At 48.1% G+C, this 23,216-nt stretch overlaps 1 protein-coding gene across 2 annotated transcripts in view; it reads left to right on the top strand.

Annotated features, from left to right (window-relative positions):
• Nucleotides 1-23,216, top strand: part of CRTC1 (CREB regulated transcription coactivator 1) — a 41,128-nt gene that overhangs the window by 389 nt on the left and 17,523 nt on the right. The window contains exons 2-4 of one of the 2 annotated variants that reach the window (XM_027704446.1): nt 17,412-17,528; nt 19,262-19,309; nt 22,002-22,198. In XM_027704446.1, the coding sequence (XP_027560247.1) occupies nt 17,412-17,528; nt 19,262-19,309; nt 22,002-22,198 (362 nt within the window). The remainder of the gene's footprint in view (nt 1-17,411; nt 17,529-19,261; nt 19,310-22,001; nt 22,199-23,216) is intronic. The other variant, XM_027704447.1, reaches the window with a different exon arrangement.

The following is a 23,216-nucleotide window of genomic DNA, read 5'->3' as shown; positions in this document are numbered from 1 at the left end:
CGCCCCCCCCCCCCCCCCCGGAGCCCCTCGGGCCGGGGGCAGCGGCGGCGCGCGGCGGGCGGGGCGGGCAGCGCCCCCTGGCGGGGGCGGGCGGCACCCGTGAGGGGGGGGGGGGCCCCCCCTCCGCCCCCCCCCCCCCGGGAAACCCCCCCCCCAGCCCCCCCCCGGCCTCCTCCCTCCCGGTTTGGGGGGCCCCGGGCCCGGCCACCGCACCCGCAGCATCCTCCGGAGACCGGCACCTGCCGCGGGGGGAGGCCCTCCGGTGTCTCTCTCCCCCCCCAGGCCGGAGGGTCGCGGCATCGCGGAGCGGGCCCCGCCGGGCTGGGCTGCGGCGGGGGAGACCCTGCGAGGGGGATGAAGGGGGAGGGTCCCGGTTTCTTCGCCGCGGGATGAGGGAGAATCCCGGTTTCATCACCTCAGGACAGGCCCAGGGATGAGGAGGGTCCTGGTGTGTCACCTCAGGACAGGCCCCGGCTCTGAGGGGGAGCTCAATTCCGTCCCCGGGGGCTGAGGGGGGTCCCGGTACCATCACCCCGGTGTGAGAGGGGGGCCGGTTCCTCATCCCGGGGCAGTCCCGGCGCTGAGGGGGATCCCGGTTCCTCCAGCCCGGTCTGGGGGGTGCCCCAGCTGCTCATGCCGGCCCAGGCCGGGGGCTGAGGGGGGTCCTGGGGCTGGGGGAGGTGTCCTGGTGCCTTCAGTGGAGGCCGAGGTGGGCTCCGGGTTCCTCACCGGGTTGAGCTGCGGAGGTCCCAGCCCTGCACCCCCCGCCCGAGGAGCCCCTCGGAGCATCCCCAGCCGCGGGCACGGAGCCCCCTCGGCCGTGCGGGGCTGCCGGGGCTCGGTGCCGCTCGCGTTGCTCCCCTTCCACTCCCGGTTGTCGTAGGTGCAAATTGCTGCACTTCCAAACCCTCCCTTGGGCTTGTGATGTCTCCGCAAAAGCCCATCAGCAGAAATTCCCGGCGTAACGAATGCGCTTTTCCCGGGCACGAGAGACGCCTCTTCTGGTGCAGATTTCTGGGATGTCGGGGCTGTTCTGTGCCCGCTCTCTCCTCTCACCTGCTCGTGTCAACATCTTTTAACCGTTTAAAGAAAATTCACGGTCCTGTTTTTGCGTCCGAAGCTTTGCAGGGACACGCGGTCGGGCTTGCGGTAGAATGTTTTCTTTTTATTCCTCCGTGTCGGGAGAGGGTAAATATTTGTTCTGAATTGGTTCTGCTGCTGGTTGGGTGTAAAGGGAAAGCACCTGCCTCTTGTCAGCTCCTGCCTGAGAGGGCCTGAGGCCGGAGCTCACGCTCACCTGGATGTTGGTGTTCCCCAGAGGATGCTCTTGGAGTTCCTGTTGGAGTTAGTTGGGAGCAGAGTGAGGATAATTTGGAGATGTTTGTGGTGCCTGGAGTCGTCCTGTTTCTCACACCTCTGCACACCTGCCTGGCTCAGTATCCCGGGATTTCACCTTTAGTGGTCAGTCCTTGCTGCCACTCCAGAGCTGTTCCTCAGGGAGTTCTTGGTTGTGCTTCAGTTAACTCACACATTAAGCATTCACCTTCTGCAAGATAACTCAGAATCCCAGTTCAGTCCCTCCCAAATCCAGGTGCTCCTAACCTGGGTTTTGCACATGGAAACCCATCATGCTTTCAAGAACCCGGTTTTGAGGAAAGGACCCAAGATGAATAACTTTTCTGAGGATTCTGGGTACTGAAGTGATGGAAACACTGACCAAAAGAGCCGAGTAAAATGTCTCCTTTGTAGGCTTTTTCTTCTAAATTCCATGATTTCATCTGGGTTTAAAATGCAGCATAAAAGCAGAAAGGGGTTAAGCACAACTTTGCTGTTTGCTCTCATTTTCATTTGGCAACCAGCACTTTGCTGTCAGTTTGAAAACGCCTTACTCAGTTGGTGGAAGTGGCCCAAAATCTCTGCTGCCTTTTCATTATTAGTAATTGTCTTTTTTGCAATGTTTACCATCTTGTCTGGTTTATTGTTGGTTACTGCTCGGAGCAGAGGCAGAAATTTACTGTTCCTCCATCTCTCGTGCCTGCACACGCTGTTTCTGAGCCTCCTTTCTGCCTTGCTCATCTTCCCCCTATTCCTACTCTTGGGCCCAGGTGGGATTTTTGAAGTTCTGATCCATCTTTCTCACCCGGAGCGTGGCATTAACCCCTCCTTTATCGCCCTCACCACGCTTAGGGGGGACAAAATAAAGAAGAATTCCTTTGAAAAAACCCCAGCTTTGGTTTGCAAAGGGTGCCCCCGTTCTCTGGAGCACCAAAGGGCTGTTTTTCAGCTGGCACTGGGGATTTCTGGCATTTCAGCTTCCCTGGGAGGCGCAGACCTTGCGCAGAGCGCGGAGGTGGGTGGTCGATGGAAGCTCTGGAGCTGCTTAATTGTCTTGTGAGTGGGACCTTGGTGTTTATAATCCAGAGCTTTCTGCCAGTCCCATAGTAACAAAGTGGGTGAGGAGAAGAGGGGGAGTGATTTTTTTTTTTTTGGTGTTTTTTTTTTTCCCTACGTGACATTGACTCCTGTATTTTGTTTGTGGTTCTGCTCCTTGCTTCTTTTTTTTTATGTGAAGCTTGGGATTTCAGGGCTGATTTCTGGGCTTGTTTACTCTCAGTTCCTGGTGTAACTCAGCCCCAGTGGTGCTTGATGCATCTATTTACTCACACCAGGCTGGTGCTGCCCTTTAAAATTGTAATTAACAAAACATTAACGTGCAGCTAACGAAGAGAGCCCTTGAGCTCTTCGATATGTGGCTCTTGAAATGCTGAAAAATGTTAAGATTTTTAAGGACAATTTGTGACCTGCATTTTAAGGGTGGTTCTTGTTCAGTTGGTGATTTTCACAGCTTTCCAGGATTGTGTTTTTTTTTTTTTAAATCCATAGTTAAAGTCACTTAATTTTGAGGGCTTTCAGTGGGAGCTGTGTTTGAGCTCCCTCTGATGGGCCTTGGGAAAAAAAAAAGACCCCCTTTGTCCCCCCAACCTCCAAAAAGCTGCAAGTGGGTGCTGTCTCCCAGCCCCACCTGCCCTGGAATGAAAACAGGGAATTAAAATCAAATTATAAACATGGTGCAAAAATGTTTGCTTATGTGTCTTTCGGTGCTATCAAAAGTTGTGTTTTTGTGAGTTCTTGAAACCTGCCTGAAGTAAAAACCCGATGTTTATGTTTTAAACCTGGGCAGTTTGAACACAGAATCCTATTTTAGCTGGGTTTTGCCAAGTGGAATGTGTTGTGATGGCACAGGTGGCCATTTGACTGAAGTGGAATTAAATAAAAATAAAGGAAAACGCTGCAGTTTTGTGTTTGTGTGTGTGTGTAAAACACACACGTGGCCCCCTGCAATGAAATTTGTACTTACAGATGAGACAGTTACTCATTTACTTGTTCCTGCTGGTTGGGGAAGAGATCAGAATATCTCTTTGTACCTCCCCAGCTCATCCTTAGATGTAGATAATATGCAAAACAGTATTTAAAAGCTTAGTTAAATCAGGAATGCTAATCTGCTTTTAAAAATGAGAAACACTAATGATGATGATGATGATGATACAGAGCCACAGTGGCTCCTAATGTCTCCAGCAGGGTTTTTATTAAATAATTTGATAGAAAAGAAATTCCTGACGACGTAATGGTGGTTTTGAATGTCTGAGGGATATTAAAGAAATGCATCACGATCAGGGCTGAGCCCTCCGAGCACGGAGGTCGATGCTTGCAGTTGGAAGCTGGAGTTAATAGTGAGTTTCTCTCAAATCAGAAATGGTGGTTTGTCAAGCTCCACATGGTGTGTTTGAACTTTCCCAGGGACAGGGTTTGGATCCTGGGTTTGCACGTTTCCAGACCAAGAAATAGGTGGGTCAGGCTTTATCTGTGACCGTCCCCTGATGGCTCTGATGAATCCCAGAATCCCTGAGGTTGGAAAAGCCCTCCAGGACCACGGAGTCCACCCCGTGCCCCATCCCCACCTCGTCCCCCAGCCCAGAGCACTGAGTGCCACATCCAGGGGTTCCTTGGGCACCTCCAGGGCTGGGGACTCCAAACCTCCCTGGGCAGCCCCTTCCAATGCCTGAGCACCCTTTCCATGAGGAAATCCCTCCTGATGTCCAGCCTGACCCTCCCCTGGCACAGCCTGAGGCCGTTCCCCTTGTCCTTCGTTGACATCCTGTCAACAGCAAAGACCCAAGAACCAAACCAGTTGTTTCCAAGCCACCAAAGATGCTCCACGTGCCACAACCACTGGCCTTGGGCATCACCAAACACCGGCTGGGTGAGAACAACCCCCAAGGTGCTGCAAGTGGGATGTGCAGTGTCCTTGATTCTTTGAAAGGATGGTTGTAGCTCGGGCAGGGGGAGGCAGAGGTGAGGGACCCACGGGGCACAAAGGATCCCTGTTCTTGTGCAACCCTGGGCCGGGCTGAGCTGTCCAAGGTAAACAAGGAGCCAGCTCTGATCTGCCCCGCTGGGGAACTCACACACTCGAGAGAGCAGGGCAGGGTTTCTTCTGGGAAACCCAGGCAGGTTTCGTTGTGGTTTTTTATATTTTTTTTTTTATTTTTTTTTAAGGAGACAATGCCTTTTTTTATGATTATCCCATCCCTCCCACGCACTGCAGCTGCTGCAGCTCTGGACAAAGTCTGTCTCTGTGCAGTGGCCAAATCTGTCGGTTTTAATGATGTAGCAAAGCTGAGAGGGGTCTGTAGGCACGTGAGGGTGATTGTACAACTGCTGCATCTCCGGGTTTCCTTGGAATTCTCAGGGTGAACGTGTGGAACTCTGCTCCGGGTGCTGCCTCTCGGTTTTACTCAGCACCAGCACTGGAGTGTGGAGTAATTTGCATTTATAGAAGGTGCTCATTTAGTAAGAGAAGACGTTCTCAGGGTGATGTACAGTCAGTTCTTCCAACCCTTTGGGGCTGGTTTGGGGTTTTCCCTCGAAACAAGCTGTTCATGCAGAGCTGAGCTGGGCCTGTGATCACCACCCTGAAAAGGTTTTGGTCTGGGTGCTGATTTTCTTGGTTTTCTAGTCACCAATTGAATTTTGTACATTGATGTCTTTGAGTGCCAGGAGCTGCAGAGCTCCTGTAGAAGTTCCAGAGGTGACAAACCCATCAGTGAGCAGGGTGCTGGTGCTGTGTTAATCTGAATTACAGGCTGGTATCAGCAGGGTGAGGAAAACATCCCACCACAAAAGGGTGCAACGGGAACTGTTCCTAAAGTAGTTTTCAAGAACATCTAGTATTAAAAAATTATTTTCATAGCAGTGTGGCCTGGAGGGGCAAACTATCTTCAGGTGGAATGGAAAAGGGCTGTTCTTCAGAGCTCAAAAAAAGAGGGGGAAACCCCTGAGGCCTGGAAAGCCCAGAACGTGATTGTGTGAGGGCAAACCATTTTTAGCTGGAGTTTGGTTTCTCGGTCGCGTGACTTCTTATTTCAATGTTTCATCACATAAAGTGCATTTTTATTCTTCTCTCCCCATCCTGCATCACCTTGTGCTGGTTGGGAAACAAAGCTCGTTGAAATGTGCTGTTCACCCGAGCGCTGCTTCCTGTGCTGACCGTTTGTTGCTGGTTTTATAATCAATTTATCAATGGCATTGATTTTAGTTAGAAAGCCTTGACTGCACTTCAGGAATATCCAGGCCCTGACTCTGTGCCGAGGCAGCAGCACAGTGAACGTTCCAGTGGGAGCTTTCCCTCCTGAGCCACAGCAGGGATCAACCATATTAAACCAAACTGAGGGGTTGGGGTGTTTTGAGGCCACTTTAATCCAGGAAACTTCCTGCTCGGATGAGGTGTGTGAGTTTTCCATGAGAAATTCCTCCCTGGGAGGGTGGGGACGCCCTGGCACAGGTTGGGCAGAGAAGCTGTGGTTGCCCCATCCCTGGAGGTGTCAAAGGCCAGGTTAGAGAAGGGAAGGCTCCAGGGAGACCTGAGAGCCCCTTCCAGGGCCTGAAGGGGCTCCAGGAGAGCTGGAGAGGGACTGGGGACAAGGGATGGAGGGACAGGACACAGGGAATGGCTTCCCACTGCCAGAGGGCAGGGATAGATGGGATATTGGGAAGGAATTCTTGGCTATGAGGGTGGGGAGGCCCTGGCACAGGTTTTCCCAGAGAAGCTGTGGCTGCCCCATCCCTTGGAAGTGTCCAAGGCCAGGTTGGAGCAACCTGGGCTCGTGGGAGGTGTCCCTGCCCGTGGCAGGGGGGTGGAATCGGACAATCTTCGAGGTCCTTCCAACCCAAACCATTCCTTGATTGTCCGACTCCATGAAATCATCGAGTGTTACAAGCGCTTTCATCGGAGTGGGAATCAAATCCTAATTTGGCAACAAGTGGATGTCCTCTGATCAATAGGGATTTAACCAACATATCTTCAAGGCTAAATATTTATCCACGTTCTCCACTCTCCATCTCTCACTGCAAAGGAGCCTTTCCTTGGGCAGCACTGGGGCGGTTTCGATGTCCCCGACAGCATCGATCCCTCCCTAATGGTCTGTTCCAGGCTGGCATCGATATTTCTGTGCCTAATGCAGGGTCTGAAACTCAAGTTGACTTCTGGGTGCTTTTCAGCAGAAGTAATACTGTACCTTTTTTTTAAAAAAAAAAAAAGGAAAGAAAAGCAGCTTTTCTGTTTTAAAGGCCCAGTCCTGGTTGCGGTGGCTGGAGTTTTACCCCGGGGTTTTTGTAGCTGTGCTGGAGGAGCTGTCGCCGTGCAGCTGAGGGTGTGTGGTCACTGATGGGTTGGAGTGAGCGAGTGAAAAGATGCAAACTGCCAAAAATCTGGTGGATTTTTCGGGAGCAGGTGCTTGCAGGAGAGTTCATTTTGTGTCGTGACCTCGGTGCTGCTTCCCTTTTGCTTTTGGTCCTAAAGCCCTCACACTTTGCTAAACAAAATGTGGTCCCAAAGGCTTTGGTGCCCCATCCCTGGGAGTGTCCAAGGCCAGGTTGGAGCAACCTGGGCTAGTGGAAGGTGTCCCTGCCCATGGCAGGGGGTGGAACTGGATTTTAGTAAGATCCCTTCCCACCCAAACCATCCTATGATGGTGTGAACTTGAGGTGGCAGCTGGACTTGAGAGCCTTTATTAACTCATCAGCTAAATCAGTGCCTCGGAGTTAATACCTGAAATGTTGCTTTGCTTTGTTTGAAATGCTTGGCCTTTGGTGCTGCTGGAGGTGATATCCAGGAATAGGGATCTCCATCTGCTTTGCAGAAACCCCTGTTTATCAACCAGGGATGTTTTGGCCTGAACTCACTGGGACCTTCTAAATCACCAGGTTGTAACCGAGTGTTGATAATAGCCTTTGTTTTGCAAATTTCTTTCTCTGGAACTGAAAATTCTCCCCCTTGTACCAGAACAATCCTCTGCAATAAAACAACAACAACAACACACCCCCACCAAAAACGGGTCTTAAATAATGAAGTGGAGGAGGATGAAGTGATGCAGCTTCAGGCTGCAGCAATAATCCTACAGCACTTTGCAATCCTCCTCTCAAAGTCTGTGTTTTACAGGCAGCTTTTCTCAAAGTGTGTTTTGCTTTTCTTGCCTGGTCTCTCACTTTTCCTGATGATTGGGAAAATATCCTCAGTGCTGTCCCTGCTGGGCTCCTCGCTGGTGTTCTTGCTGGGGTTGCTCACGGTACGATGTGTTAACGGCAGATGCAGCTCTGTCAGATGAATTTTCAATTAATTTTGATACCCAGCTATTACTATTTATGTGAATATTATTTTCCTTGGACGGCCCCGGTCTCGGAGGGGAGGGAATTGGAGTTGATATCCCGAAATATATGAATTTCCAGGCAGCTGGTGATAGCTCCCAACTCAGACAGTGGATTGGTGACACGCTGGGGCCTCTTCAGCCCCGCTGCAGAAGCAGCACGTGAAGCTGTGCAGGAGATTCTTTTTCCAGCTCTGGAGCCTTGAAGTGATATTTCAACATCCATAAGCTGGATTAAAGGAATAAAAAAACCTCAGTGGGAGAAGGAAAGACAGGGATTGTTCCATAGACTGACTCCTCACCTTTTTATTCCTTGCAGAGTCTCAGTGTAGATTGTATTCCTGGCTGGAATGTTGTATTCCAACACTGGTTGGAGTGGTGGTGGTGCTGGGTTTGTACCTGCAGCGCACCAGGACTGCCCTGTTCCCCCTCCACTAAGTGAGGGAAGAGGGATACATAATATCTTATTTAATATTTATTTCATATCTTCAATCTTGCCCAAGTTTCCAGCAGGCAGCTCTGCTTCAAATGTCTTATTGACCTTCTCCTTGTAATTAGATTTTCCTCTGGTGCAGGGAGAGATGATTGTGCCGAACGAGCCTTCTGCATTCGAAGAATTTGGGCTCTCATGGCAGATATATTTTTGATACCTGGAGGATTGTCTGATGCCTCATCTTCAAAGCTGCAGTTTCCTGGAGCTCGTGGCCGCTCTCAGTGCAGCTTTAGGTGCTCTCTCATTACTAATAAACCCCAAAGAGCACCAAACATGCCCTGCTTGGCTCCCAATTTACGAAACTTGTAGGGTTACATAACTGAATTTTCATTCTTTAGCTAAAAATAAAAAATGGAACATAAAAGCTATTTTTATCTTGCTTAATGAGGGCATCTCTGCTTTTATTTCAGCTTTTCTGAGGCATTTCAATAGGAGGAATGGGGATGGTTTAGGAACTTTTGATTGGAGCTGGACGTTGGTTTTTTCGCCAGCAAACGGATGCATTGCCTGCTCAAAATGACTGTTTCCTTTAAAACCACTTTGTTAGCTAATAATGATCATAAAACAAACAGATTTTGGAGGGTGTCACGCTACCCCTAAATACAGCAAAAAGAATTCTTTGCCTTCTAGATATCAAATAACAACCGAGCTCCGAGCGCGGGTCCCCCGTGCTGGATTACACTGAATTATCAGCAGCACCCACAGCTCCCTGGGCTGAAATGTTGCAGAAAAGCAAGGGTGGCACTTGCTGAGCTGCCACGGGCTTGGGTTTGTTTTTGAAAGCAGTGAAATCAGGTTTGGTGCCTGTTGTAGCTTTGCTTGGCTCCCTGCCCGGCGATAGAGCACAACTCGGAAGAATAGTCACTATTTTAAGGCTCCAGTTTGCTGTATCCTGTTTTTACTTGCTACTCAGTTGTGACTGTTAAGTTTTAAACAGTAAACCTTTGTTCACCAGAAATAGCAAAGTGTTTTCAAACACGGAGCCCCAGCCTGTGCATTAAATTTTGGGTCTTTATAATTAGTACTGGATTTATTTATTGGAATTCTGCAAGGTGTGTTCTCGCTGATGCTTTGCCCTCGGACCCCCCCACAGTTCATGTTAAATAATTTCTGGGAGGAAGTTAAATGCAGTTCATGTGTGAAGAAGTGCCACTGTTCAAAGCTCAGAATAGAACAGCAAAGAAATAAACCAGAGATAAATAATAAGAAACAACAGCAGCATTAAATGCTGTTCCCTTCTCCCTTCAGCCCTTTTCTTTCTCCGCTAAAATGTGACATTCCAGTTTGTTTTCTTTGGGTTCCCAACCATGAAAGGGTTTGGGATTTGAGCGTGGCGTGGATTTGAGGTGGTTTGTGAATATGAAGTGTCTGTTGGGGTGTGAGATCTTTGCACTTTCACATGAATTTTGGAGCCCTCTGGGGGGAGAGGGCCGGGCCTGTGTGCGAGTTTTATAACCCCGTTTCCTCACGGTTTTATGGCCGAGGCGTCTGGGGAGTTGCTCGCAGCTCCTGAAGGAGAATCTAATGGGGCCTTGGAATTTGTAGATGACTCATAACGGGACAAAACAATCCAGTTAAGTGATTTGAGGTCTTAAATAATCTCTTCAACAGGAAGGTGAAGAAAACATGAACTCATGAGTAATAATTGGCTCTCTTGGAGTGCTAAAAGTGCAGCGCTCGCGGCTTGGCCGGGCCTCAGATGATTCCTGCTCAGCTTTGCTGATCAATACGTGTCTCAGCTCTTATGAATGAGATTTATTTTGCCCTGTAATGCTTTTAGCAAAGTGTGGTTGTCTTGCTCTGATCCATGTGGGGTGTCCTGGGCAGGGCCAGGAGTTGGACTCGAGGATCCCGATGGGTCCCTTCCAAGTCGGTGTTTCTGGGAGAAGTTTCTCTGGGGTTGGGTTGTAGCAGTGACCTGTTGCATCTCAGCTCTGAGGGGGGTCAGGGCTGGCTCAGCTTTTTTGGGTTTGCTTTTCCTCCTGTTCTCTGCTCCACCCAAGTGACCGAGGAGGAACCTGGGATAGGGCTGTCCCTCAAAAATGATCCCTGCCTCCCACCTCTCTGCTTCATGGACGTGCTACCTGCCAAAATTCCATGGTTTTAGCCAGTCCCAAGCCAACCTCAGAATAGGAATGCCTTCCTGTGCTGCCTGGCATCGTGGTGGAGACTGAGATAAGGGCTTACTCCATCATCTCCTTCCTCCTTGTCAAAGCACAGAATATTCAGATTTGCCTCATTTCAGAGAGGCTTTTTTGCAGCTGCAGGGGCCTCCTGCAGGTGTTCCAGCCTTGGAGAGCTCGGGATTTTCCTGGTAAGCGACTGGAAATGCAGGATACGAGCAGTGCTATCAGGTAACCTTTCACTAATCAGATTTATCAAGTCCCAAGTCAGCTGCCTGGCTGCCCCCTCGCCTCTGCCTGGCAGTTTTCATCGCTCTTAATGATGAAAAGCCCTTCTTCAGATTCCCAGTTTGTTTTTTCATGGCACCTGGAGGGAGCTCCTGTTTCCTTCCCAGCTCTGTGAGATGGAAGAGCAGGATTCTGCTTCCCCCTCTCTCCACTGAGCCCCAGGGTTGGGCCCATGTGAGCTGGGACACTCCCAGGCTGCAGCAGAACCCCTTTGCCTCTGCTCCTCAAAAGTGTCACCTCCCATTTTGGTGTTAATCCCTGAAGTTTTGGAGCAAATTTGGGTGTTTTAACACTCCAGCCCTGGAGCTGGAGTGTGCTGGAGCATCCTGGTGGAAATCAGGAGCAGGGCTGGCCTTGTGTTTGCTCTGAGGAAGGAGCTGCTCGTGGAGTGTTTCAGCGTGGCAGAAACAAAGCTGTTGCTCTTTTGTGGCTGCTAAATTCCAATGTATTACAACAGCTTCCTTCCCTAAAAAAAAAAAAAAAGAAAAAAAGAAACAAAAATGCTTTTTTTTTTTGGCCTTTCCCTGCATTTTTGTTCTTCCTGGCTGCCTTGGGCTGGCCTGAGAGTCCTGTTTGTGTCCTGACAGGGCGATGGGATAATGGAACAAATACTTGCGAGTGACTGAGATGACAGTGGTGGTGATGGAGGAGTAAACAATGATGTAGCACTTCTGGGCCTGGGGTCACATCCAGTTCATACCATATGTCTGCATTTTTTTTTTTTAGGGGTAATTTTCACTTAGTTTGTAGTAGACATTTGGCTTCCTGTTCTGGCTTGGTTGGCCCTTTCCCTCCGCTGCTCCAGGACACCCAGGGGAGGCCAGAAAGTGGTTGGCAGAGGCGACAAGGGAAACTTTTGCTGGGCTTGTGTCCTCACTTGTGTTCAAACCTCCACTTTTCTATGAAGATGAAAACACCACTGACATCCCCAAAAACCCTGCAAACCGTTGCAAAACGTTCTGTTACAAAGCTGCTGCTGGAATAGTTGAAGTCCCAGGCGAGGCAGGCAGAGCAGCTGCTATCACTGTGGATTATACCTTTCCTCTCAACTTCAGCCTTCATTTCCTCTCCCCGCCTTCCCGGGAGGAACAGCTGTGCTTTTGGATCCTCTGCTGCTCTTGGAGCACGACTTGGAACTGCAGGAAATCAGTGACTTTAAAAATCTGGCTCGAGGGCCTTTCTTTCCTGAGTGTGACAGAGGGAGGAACCCGAGGGCTCCTCTCTCTTCATCCTGGATAAATGAGGCTGTGGATCCGCCTCCCTCAGCTGGGATGGGTGGGAAGGAGCTGCCTGTGCTCCTTCCATCCCAGAATTACTCCCTGTGCCACCTTCCCTTCCTTCTTGCCATGAATGGTTGATTATTCCGAGAGAAAAGCCCAGTGTCACTCGCAGGGATTTCACAGCTCCCTTTTTTTTATCTCCTCACCTCTGGAATTCCAGAGATTTTTTATCTCCCTCTGTGCTCAGAGTTGATGTGTTTTTATCAAAGAACTTGAACTGCAGCTTCCTGATATTGTACTTTTTCCTTTGGCAGAGGAGCATTAAATGCCTTGGAAGACACCATAAGGATTATTTCCCCCATTTCAGGGCATTTTCTGGATTGAAGATAAACTATTATATACAATAATACACTTATATATTATTTACATATAATATGCACCTGCTTGGGTGAAAGGGAAAGTATTGATGTTATTACATTGCCCAATGTTAACTTTTAATGTCCTGGAAAATTAAAATAAAAGGGCTCAAGTTGCAAATCCATCCCTTTATTCAGCTGGGTGCATGGGAATTTTAATCAGTAAAATGTAAATAGTGGAAGTATTTTTAATTATTTGCAGTAAATGGTCAAAACCAGGACAAAACTGTAAAAACAATCAGCATTCACTTATCAGCTGGAAAAGCATTATATAGATTAAAAAGTCAGGCATTCCAAAAGTCCTCATTCATCTCCTCTCTGGGAGCAGCAGGATATCTTTAATTAATTTATCACATAGCCCCAAAACTGCCTCCTCTGCTTGTGAAACTTGTTCTCTGCTCACAACTTCGTGTCTCCTCATTATTGATCCTCATTTTCAGCCCATCTTTAATAAGATTGTGTCTGACTGGTGATGTGGGGAGGGACTGCTGAGATTTTCTTTTCCTTGCCTTACTGGGATTCTCTCTTATTGATTTGTGATTCCTTCCTCGTTTAATTAAACAAATCCAGACAGTTTTCGTGGTGGTTTAGTACATGAGCAGTTATTTTAATGTATATTAATTTTAGGAACTGTTGGAGTAGTGAGTGCCCAGCGTTCAAAATTCAAATTTTGGCGTGAACTTTGGAATATTGACAGAGAAGGGTTCATTTGAGAGGAAGGAGGAGCCAAACTCTTGGTTGTCAGAGTTATTAACTGTTGAGACAGTTTTTGGCAACTTAAAGGACTATTTTAAGTGACAGTTACAGGGTTAATTAGGTGATTTGTGACTCGAGGCTGCATTGCCACTAAATCAAAATTATGTGATTCATTAGGTTGATGTGAAGGTCTCTTAAAAAAAAAAAAAGACTCTATTTGCTTTTCTTATCAACGTGAGGATTGTGAATGGGGAGAGAAGAAAATAATTCCCCAGGGATTCCACCAGTAACTGCCTCGTCTGGAGGGTTTGTTTGACTTGGTGTTTGGTTTCACCTGGGAGAAGGAATCCAGACCAGGAGTTTGGGGAGGCACAGCTCGGCCTGGGATGTTTCAGTTCAGTGTAACATCAAAAATTCCCGTTCTGGGATCAATCCCAACCCGTTTCAGAACTCCAGGATGAGGATCCCTGTCTGTGGCAGGTCCTGCCTCTGTGGGTGCTCCGGGTGAAAACCTCCCAGAGAAATTCCAGGCGTGTCCAAGCAAAGGGGGGGGAACTTTGAACTGATTAGAACAACGGGATTTACCTTTAATGCAGCCTCTGAAACTTCCAGTTAATCCTTTAAACGGAATTTAATTCCCAATTAAGCTGGAATAATACTTTTCTAATTTTAATCTGCGCTGGTCGGGCTGGGTGTGCTGAGGGGAGAGGCTTTGGCAAGGGAAAAGGTAACATTTAGAAGAAAAACTTGGTGTGGAAACTGCAAGGCAGCAAAAGAACCTTTATCATTGAAATCTGGCTTCCTGTAGTCATCAGATATCTGGGGTTCTATCAAACGGACACTCCACCCTCTCAGTGTGATGATGGGAATCCAATTTTCATGTGGTAAAAGAAGCAATTTTTAAAAGAGACGTTTGTAGTGGGTTTGGGTTGACTTATGGTGCCAAATTTTCCACCTGAGTCCTGGCCACGAGTTTGTAAATTGGCCCAGAATTCTTTTGTGAAGAATTTCTCCGAGTTGAAGTGTTGAGTTTTTAATAAATTCTGCCTTTGGTTCCCATCTGCGTGTTTTGGACGCTTAGAAAGGCTGGAGGAAAACTGGATTTGGATTTAGGGATGTGTTCCTTTCTTGTGTTTTGTTTTTTTTTTTAAATTGTATAACTTGAATCTCTCCCTACGAACACATCTGTGTGTGTCCAGCAAACCTTAACCCAAAGGGAAAAATCGAGGTGGTTGTATAAATGCTCACATAAAGGATTTGGTTTTTAATGATTAAATTGGATTTTAAAGAAAAAAAAAATGAGGATTTTGAGTAAGAGAAACACCGGTGGAGGGAGAATTACAGATTCAGTTTGGATCTGTCGTTTGGGAAACATTTTTTTCTGGACAAGAAAGCCAAGCAGAAATCAAGTGGTTTAACAAGCAAAAGCTGTTTCCTTACCAAAAGCTTTCTTGGGAAAGGACTGGAATATTTAGCAATATTTTCAGCTGTCAAGGAGCTGTTTTCTTGGCCACATAATCCAGAAATGGCAAAACTGTAATGCAGAGTCACCGAGTTCTCATGGTTCAAGAAATTAATAAATCTGGAGAACACTAAGTGATTCCTTATCACCCTTCAGTATCTAAATTCACACGGAATCCAAGCTGCACTAATTGAATCCAACCCCAGGAGAGAACAGCGGAGTCGTCGGGAGGCTTGTTAACATTTGGAGAGGAACCGGAATTTTTCTGTTCGGAAAAGGCTTTTTTTTTTTGGTTGATTTTCATTGAAAATCAAAGAAAAAAACCTCTTAAACCCTCTTAAAACCTCCAGTCGTGCAGGGGGCTGGATCCATCTCACGAGGTGGTTGGAGAGGAGAATGAAGGGGTCGTTTTGGTCACAACATCTTGTTTTCCTGGGGGTGGGAAACCCTGGAAAAGTTTGCCCAGAAAAGCTGTGGCCACCTCACCCTTGGGATTGCCCAAGGAGCAACCTCGTCTAGTGAAGGTGGACCATCTTTAAGGTCCTTCCAACCCAAGCCCTTCTTGGCTGATGTGATTTTTCAGTGCTGGTGTGATTTTTCAGTGCTGGTGTGATTTTTCAGTGCTGGTGTGATTTTCAGAGCTGCTTTTCCCCCGTGCTCAGCTCCCTCCGATCAGATCAAAGCACCACGACCAGATCTGGAGCTTCTTTTTTCGCTGAGAAAGGCAAACACAAACTGATTTGCCTCGAGGTTTCCTGTTGGAGCGACAGGAGGGGCGTGTAACGTTTAAAATTGCCTTTTTTTTTTTGGTTTTTTGGTGTTTTTCCCAGCTCAAAAGTTGCTCAGGACACCTCACACTTGATCTTCCCAGATTGCAAGTGGCAGTTGTTGATGGGCTCCAATAAGCGGCCGAGTCTGGGGGCCTGGAAAGCAGGAGAGGAGCAAACACAGCCCCCCTGGCCCGGTGTGGTGATGGATGAGAGCAATAACAGCAATCAGCTCTCTGGGTTCTGGCACAACAACCCCCCCAGCGTTTCTGGGAGGGAGAGTTGCTCAAATTGCTGGGCCAGCAGAGCCATTGAACGGGCTCCTCTCTGTTCCCCTGCTCTCGTGTTCCCTCATTTCCACGTTCAAGTGCAGCAGGAAGACAAATGGTCGTGACCTCCCCTGTCCTGGGGCGCTTTGAGGTGGGTACAGAGTGAGGGGAAGCCAAAATATTAAAAAAACATCAAGCCACCCCCTCCTCCCCGGGTGCCTTTCGGAGCTGCTTGAAAGGAAACCAACACCTGTTGAAATAGTTACTTCAACGTTTGGCCCAAATCCCAAACAAGCCTTTTTTTTTGTTGGGTTTTTTTATTTTTTTTTTCCTCCTTTTAACAACAAAAACATATGTAGGGGCCAGGGAAAAAGCACAGCTAGTTCTGATATTGTGCTTTTTGTGCTCTGCAGCTCCGAGCTGGAGGGGCTGTGACTCATTAAGTGAGACCAGCACAGTGTTTCTCTTCCTTCCACGTCTCGCTGGGTTGGATTTGCGTGGCAAATCCACGCTAAAAGCAGTGTGGAGGGATCTTTTCCTGCTCCTGAGCCGTTTGGGAGACTTCACACTGGGAATATTTCCTAGGACTTGGGGCTGAGGGGATTATCTGCCCTCTTGGGAAGGAAAAAAACCCATCAGCCACTTAGTGACTGGTGTCTTGCTTGAATAATTGAGGCTTTTGAGAGCTCCTGGTCAAAGGCTGGACACGATCTTGGAAGCGTTTTCCAACTTGAATAATTCTGTGGTCCATGGAGAGGTTTCATCCCCACAAGTCATCTTGTAAATTAGGGATCAGTTCAGTCCCTCAGTTGGAGCAGAGATTGGAACTGTCTGTGTAGCTGGAAATCAGTGGCTTCCAGGGAAAATTCTGGGAATAAAAGGGTATTTGAGTTTTCTAGGAAGAGTTGTAACACCAGAGAAATGTGTGCACTGTTGTCCTCAGGGTGAGCTGGATTTCTCCTCCTCTATCCAGGGACTACTTCCATATAAAATTCCTCCCTGGGAGGGTGGGCAGACCCTGGTTGCCCAATCCCTGGAAGTGTCCAAGGCCAGGCTGGAGCAACCTGAGCTGGTGGAAGGTGTCCCTGATTGGAACTCCACGACCTTTAAGATCCTTCCAAGCCAAACCATTCTGGGATTCTGTGATCCATATATTCACCCCAAAATGTTGGGATGATAGAAGCAGGCTGGGCCCTTTGTGTCCATCCCGTGAACACCCTGAGCACCCCTTTTGTGAGCTCAGCTCTTTGCTGCTTTAATTGGAATTTCTGGAGCCCTTGGAAGAGGCAGCACTGAGAGCAGGGTGGGTGTGGTTGGCCAATGTCAAATAAAACAGGCCTTTGGGGTGTTAAATCCGAGGTGTTGAGTGGCCACAGCACAGAACTGAGTGAGGGTTTTGTTTAAATATTGGTGCTACTGAACTAAAAAAACCTGGAGAAATAAAAGATCAATCAAGATTAATCCAAAGTCATAGATTTCACTAAGGAGTTTTCAGCCTTTCTGAAGGAAGCAACAATGAAAGTAGGTTGATGTGTGAGTAGAAAAGAACAGGTTTTCTCTCTTGCACACTTTTTTGCACACCAGAATTGTCTACTTCTCTGGGCAAATATCCTGGAATGTTTTCAGTGGAGAGGTGACACTCAGGACTGGACACCTGTAACTTAGTGACACTTTGCAGACCATCCCCTTCATTTCCACGTTTCCCTGTCCAGGGAGGAACTCTCAGTGGTTTGTTTTTCCTTTGGGGTTTTCTTTGAAAGCCTCTCTGCCTTTTTACTTTGCAGACCTGTCTCTGCCCTTTCTCCAGGGGCTTTTCCTGGTGCAAGAAAGCAGAGCAGTGTGGAGGAGGTTTGCCATTCCCTGGGATTCACGCTCGGATCCGGGCTGTTCATGGATGGTTTCCATCCTCTCAGGTTGTTGTGTCAGTTCAAACAGTTCCAATCAGATTTTTTCCTCCTCCTTTTTTTCTTTCAGCTACAGCTGCAGAAAACCCAATATTTGCAACTGGGACAGAGTCGTGGCCAGTACTACGGTGGGTCTCTGCCAAATGTGAATCAGATTGGAAACAGTGCCATGGATCTCCCCTTCCAGGTGAGTCCAGAGGGTGTTCCTTGGCATTTGTGGCTTCATTCTGTGCCTGGATGCTGGGTCAGAACCCTCAGCACAGCCCCCTGGTTCAAGCCCCCCGTGCTCCTTTGGAAAATGGGATTGTGTGGCTGTTTCTGTGTCAGGTTGGGATGATTTTGGATCAGGAACGCTCCGAGTGATGCAAATCCTTTGTCAGGGAATTATTCAGGGGGCGTGGGGTGGGGTGTTTTTGTTCAGTACCAAATTCCTGATGAAACCTCTGTAAATTCGAGCAAACTGGAAGCAAATTCAGGTGATGTGGAACCTGCTGGGAGCTGGGGTGTGGAGGGAGCTGCTGTGTGTTCCATGGGAGTGATCCTGGGAGAGGAGAAGGACAATGGGACACAAAGTGGTAGCAGAACAGTCACTTTTTTTTGGGCTGGCTGAGGAGGAAACTTAGGGCTGTCCTGGCTGTCTTTGTGACTCCAGAGTGACTCCACAAACAGAAAATCAATGTTTTTTAGGTGAATGTTTTTGGACAGGAGATGTTGTACACGGATCAGGTGGTGGATCCTTTGAGCACTCTGATTTCTATAATTAGTTGATTTAGGGTGCTGAAAATAATGAACATTTCTGCGTTAGTTTTTCCTTTTTTGAGCAGTAACAGTTACAGTTCAGCTCACAAGGATGTGGTAAAAAGGAAATCTTGCAGTTTGTGGTTTTCTGATGAAGGGCTGGTTAATAAATGTGGAGAAACTCGCTGACCTGCCTGTTGAAATAGGTGGAGACAGCTGAAATTTGGGCAGGTTAACAGCTTGAACCTTGGGCAGGAGGAGAAGCAAAAGCCTGTTTTAATCTTGGGAATACAGTGCAGGGGTTTGGAGTGGATTGAAATCCTTGGGGTTACTCCACATCTCTCTCCAAGATTTTCCCTTTAGCTCCTTGTTAAGGAGGTTCAGAGTTCCTGTTCCTTTTAAGCAACAGTATTTCAGTGTTTCTGAAATAGTATTTCAGTGCTTTTCTGCTGGTTACTGCCCAGACTGTTTTACTCCTGAACTGACAGAGGGAATATCCCCAAATTTCCCAATGGCTGGAGGAGGACACGCAAACAAAACTCCAAAGGTTTATAGATTTTATTTTTCACACACACACACATAGAAAAAATACAAAACTCCAGGGGTTTAGAGATTTATTTTTTTTACACACACGTAGAAAAAATACAAAACTCCAGGAGTTTAGAAATTTTTTGTTACACACACACACAGAAAAAATACAAAATTGCAGGGTTTATAGATTTTTTTTTTTACACACACACACATATAGAAAAAATACAAAACTCCAGGGGTTTAGAGATTTTTTTGTTACACACACACACATAGAAAAAATACAAAACTCCAGGAGTTTAGAGATTTTTTTTTTCACACACACATAGAAAAAATACAAAACTCCAGGGATTTATAGATTTTTCACACACACACACATAGAAAAATACAAAACTCCAGGAGTTTAGTGATTTTTCACACACACACACATAGAAAAAAATCCAAAATTTATGTTGTCCCAGATAACAAAGGGTGAGAAGCAGCAACACGAACCCGTGTGTTTGCATGAGTGGTGAGTTCTCCCAAACTTTAAGTTAAAAACACTGGAGATTTATTTATTTTTTTTAAGTTAAAAAGAAGATTTCCGAGGCCTGGTTTTGTTGTGTCTGCTTGGGGAGCGTTGGTGTCTGAGCATCTTGGTTCTTTGATTTACAGCACAACGGAGCTCTGGCAGAAGCCTTTGGAGCAGTTCCTGTCTCTTTGGTAAACAAGCATTTAGGTTTGTGCAAATACGTATTTAGGACTGGTCCTGTTTGCCCAGGTAGATACGTATTTCAGCACAGCCCCACCTGCTCTGCTATGCCCAGCATCTCTCTCTGGTCAGGAGTCCTGCTCTGGCATCACCAATCCAGGGTTTTGGCCGTGCATCCCAATCCAGAACATGCATCAGAATTCCCGTCCAGGCTCCCTGGACTCGCTGCCCTGCGATTCCTTGTGATTCCTTGTGATTCCCGGGGGATTCCCTTGGTGCAGACACAGTCTTGGCCTGGGGGGGTTGAGCGAGCTCTGAGCATGTGCATGTGAAACTCCCGTGGGGAATGAGTTCCCAAATCCTGCTTGGCACCGGGAGGCTCTGGAATATGAACTGTTGTAGGTCCCCACTCCTCCTTCCCCCTCATCCACCTCGCTTGGGTTCATTCCTCAAGCCTTGATCAATCCTAAAAGGACACTGTTGTAGAGCTCGGAGCTTTTTCCTTCCTGTCTGTATTCAGCTCCTTTTTTGATGGGTTGTGGGGTTTGGGGTCTGGTCTCAAACCCTTTAATGTTTTCCAGGGAAGTGAAACACTTCTGCTCCTTCATTTTCCCTATAAAATCGATGCTCAGATCTGTTTTTTGGGTTTTTTTAAATCCACTTTTAAATCACAGTTAAATATCTCTTGCCCTGCTGGGGTGGGGATTTTAATCCAGACACATTGTCCTGGTGTTTGGCCCAGAGGAAGTTTTATGGGAAGCCAGACCTGTTGGAGGTGACATCCAGAAGTGTTTTCTGTTTTCCTGAGTCAGGGATTCACTTGGGATCTTTGCTCCTGGAAAGCCAGAGGACACCATTGCCCCCAAGTTCCTCACCCTATAAACTGGAGCTGGAACACGCTCCATGTTGATTTATTCCACTGCTGCACTCAAATGAGACTTTTGTTGGGTTTTAATAAGGAGATTGTGCCAAAAAAAAAGGCAGAACACAAGAAATAACTATTTTTACCTTCAACTTTTTGTCTCCTATGCATTGGCTTCCTTTTAAATTCCAGGTGAGCTCTGCATTCCCTGTGCTTTGGGCTGCCTGCTCCTTTTTTTAGCAGCACTGTGGTGAGACCACTGACAAGGAAATTGCTCTTCCTGTTGACCTTCCAAGCACGTCTTTGCAAATTTTGCTGCCTTTTGGGCTCTCAGGGCCGTGGCAACAGCGCAAGGAGGAGTTGGGAGACCTTTTGTTGGCTTGGAATTATAAATATTCCCAGTTCTGTGTGGGGACAGGACTAGATTGTCGTGTGGTGTTTGCAGCAGAGATTAAACCACCGTGGTTTATTTTGAATGACTTAAAATTGAGATTCCGTTTGAGATTTCTCAGCCTTCGTACAAGAAAGCGAAGCGAAAAGTCTGATCCTGAGGGCTGAGAGTGCATTAAAAAGTCACTGTGCTCCTTTCCCAGCCCCACGTTGACTTAAATATTCTGCTGCACAGAAAGTGTTGGCCTTGAAATGAAAAAATAAACACCACAACCACTCTGCATCCATTTCTATTAACGCAGAGAGGGTGAGGAGACCGGCGTCGGCCGAAGAGAAAAAAAGAGTTCAGGGGAGCAGAAAGACTCGTTAAAAGGTTATTACAAACAAAGCTTTTAAAAATAAATGTAAAGCTTTTTTGGAAAAGAATCGTTTCAACAGCCAAAGCTGACACTTGGAAAAAAAAAAGAAAAGAAAAAACAAGAAGAGCTGAATGTGGGAGCCAGATGGTTCCATGGCTTGGCAGACAGGACAGTGCATTTGCCACGTGCAGCACCTGAATGGAGGAGGAGGAAATTTTGGATTTCCAAACAGATGGTGTTGAGGGACTCAGCAAAGCTGTTCACATTGGCAAGGAGTGGAAAACTGGGGAGGTTTGTTTTTTTTCCCCCTCCCCAGAGACCCATAAATTGCCGGTGGAGGACGAGCGGAGATCGACCCCTCGGTACTTCCTTTGCCCCCCCCCAGGTATACGCAGGGAAGGGCTTTGGAAAATGTGGGAGTTTTCCAGTTTAACCTGGGAATTCATCTTCCCCTGTCCTTTCTCTGCTGTCCTCACCCTCTGAAATCATTTGCTGACAGGTCTCCACTGATAAGAGCCCAGGTGGGACCATCCCACCCCGGGTCCCAGAGGGAGCCGGGAGTCACCTCGGAAATATCAGACGCCGTTAACTTTTTCTAGACAGAGGAGGAAGGAAACTGCTTTTCTTTTTCTTTTCATTCTCTCAGTGTCCCCTTAAAATAATTCCCAGAGGAGGGGTGAAAGGAAGTCCCGAGAGCAGGCGGCGCGTTCGGAATGTCGGACTCGCCGCGCGTCTCCTGCCCGTGGAGTCGGCATGTTCCTTCTGGATGCCCCCTGCATGCTGCACCCAGGGCATGTGGACACAGCTGGCAGCTCCCTGCCACCCTCACACGGGGGGTTTTTAGGGATATGGAGGCCTGAGAGCTGATCTAGGAGAGGGCAGGTCCAGCATGGTCCCCCTCTGGAAGGGCAGCCTTGGGCATCGCTTCCCAAGGCTGCCGTGAAAACCACGGAGGAGACGTGGTGACACTTGTCCACATCTTGTGTGAGTGTGATTCCTCAGAACATCACAGCCTTGCACACACCCCGAGTAGGTTCTGGGCAGCCTGTGTGTGGATTTTCCCGTTCCCTGACTTGCTGTGTCTTCCCTCAGACTCCGTTCCAGTCGTCGGGGTTGGACACGAGCAGGACGACCCGGCACCACGGGCTGGTGGACAGAGTGTACCGGGACAGGAACCGCCTGGGCTCCCCCCACCGCCGGCCCCTCTCCGTGGATAAACATGGAAGACAGATATCCTTTGGGGCAGGACTCCCACAGTTCCCTCCTTCCTCCTTCCCCTCCTCACCTGGGCGAGTCATTCCCGTCCCTGTCGGTGTCACCTCTTCTCCTGAGCTGTGGCCTGGGCTAGAAGTGCCTAAAGGGAGCGTTTCCCTTCCCCTGTTTCCTCAGCTCTGAGTGGGGATAATCCTGCACACGGAGCTGAGGGGGATTGGGATCCTTTGCTGGGTTGGTGACAGCCAGCAAGGGCTTCCCTGGGGGCAAATCCCGCTCAATTCTGCGGCCTCCTGTGACGGGGTCACTGGCATCGTCTCCCTGGACTTGTGCCAAGCTTTTGGCAGTGTCCCACGTGATATCCTTGCCTGTAAACTGGAGAGTCATGGATGTGATGGATGGCCCTCTCAGTGGGTGAGGAATTCCCGGGATGGCCACGCTCCAAGAGCTGCAGTCGGTGGCTCAGTGGAGACCAGCAGTGAGTGGCACCCTCAGGGCTGGTTTTTGGGTCTTTAATGTCTTTGTTGGTGACAAGGGCACCCTCCACAAATTCACCAGCTTTGAGGCCCCCAACATGAGAAGGACACGGATCATCTACTTCCAACCCAAACCATTCCATGATTCTCTGAAAAGTCAAAGCTATCTCAGGGAAACAGAGTTTCCCTTTGGATCTGAGTAAATCCAGCCCGGGATAATTTTTGCAGTTGGTTGTGCATTTGATTGCAGGTTGATTCATCCCCTTGGCATTTGCCCAGTGATGTTTCTTCTTGCCACGTGGGAACATCAATTAGCTGATTATTCCTGACGGCCTTAAAATGTGCCACCCTCGAGTTGGGTTGATGGGGCTGGAGGGGATGTGGGAATGGGGGAGTGGGGGGGTGGTGGCTGCCCAGGGAGCAGTTGGATCTGCAGGAAAGGAAGACAATTCTCTTGCTGCTCAAACATCACAACAATCCACGTAATCCTTTGGTTGGAGTGTCCTTTTAAAGTTCCCCTCGGGGCGTCTGCTCGCTTTTCTTCTACGAGCTCGGTGCCTTCTGAGGGCTAATTGGAATTATTCTTAGGAAAAGATTTCCAGTGGGTCTCCTGCTTCAG

This window comes from Neopelma chrysocephalum, unplaced genomic scaffold (assembly GCF_003984885.1).
Source record: "Neopelma chrysocephalum unplaced genomic scaffold, ASM398488v2 Primary Assembly neopelma1_279, whole genome shotgun sequence".
Classification (NCBI taxonomy): Eukaryota; Metazoa; Chordata; class Aves; order Passeriformes; family Pipridae; genus Neopelma; species Neopelma chrysocephalum.
Note: the sequence above shows the minus strand (reverse complement) of the source record. Positions and strands in the feature narration are given on the sequence as shown.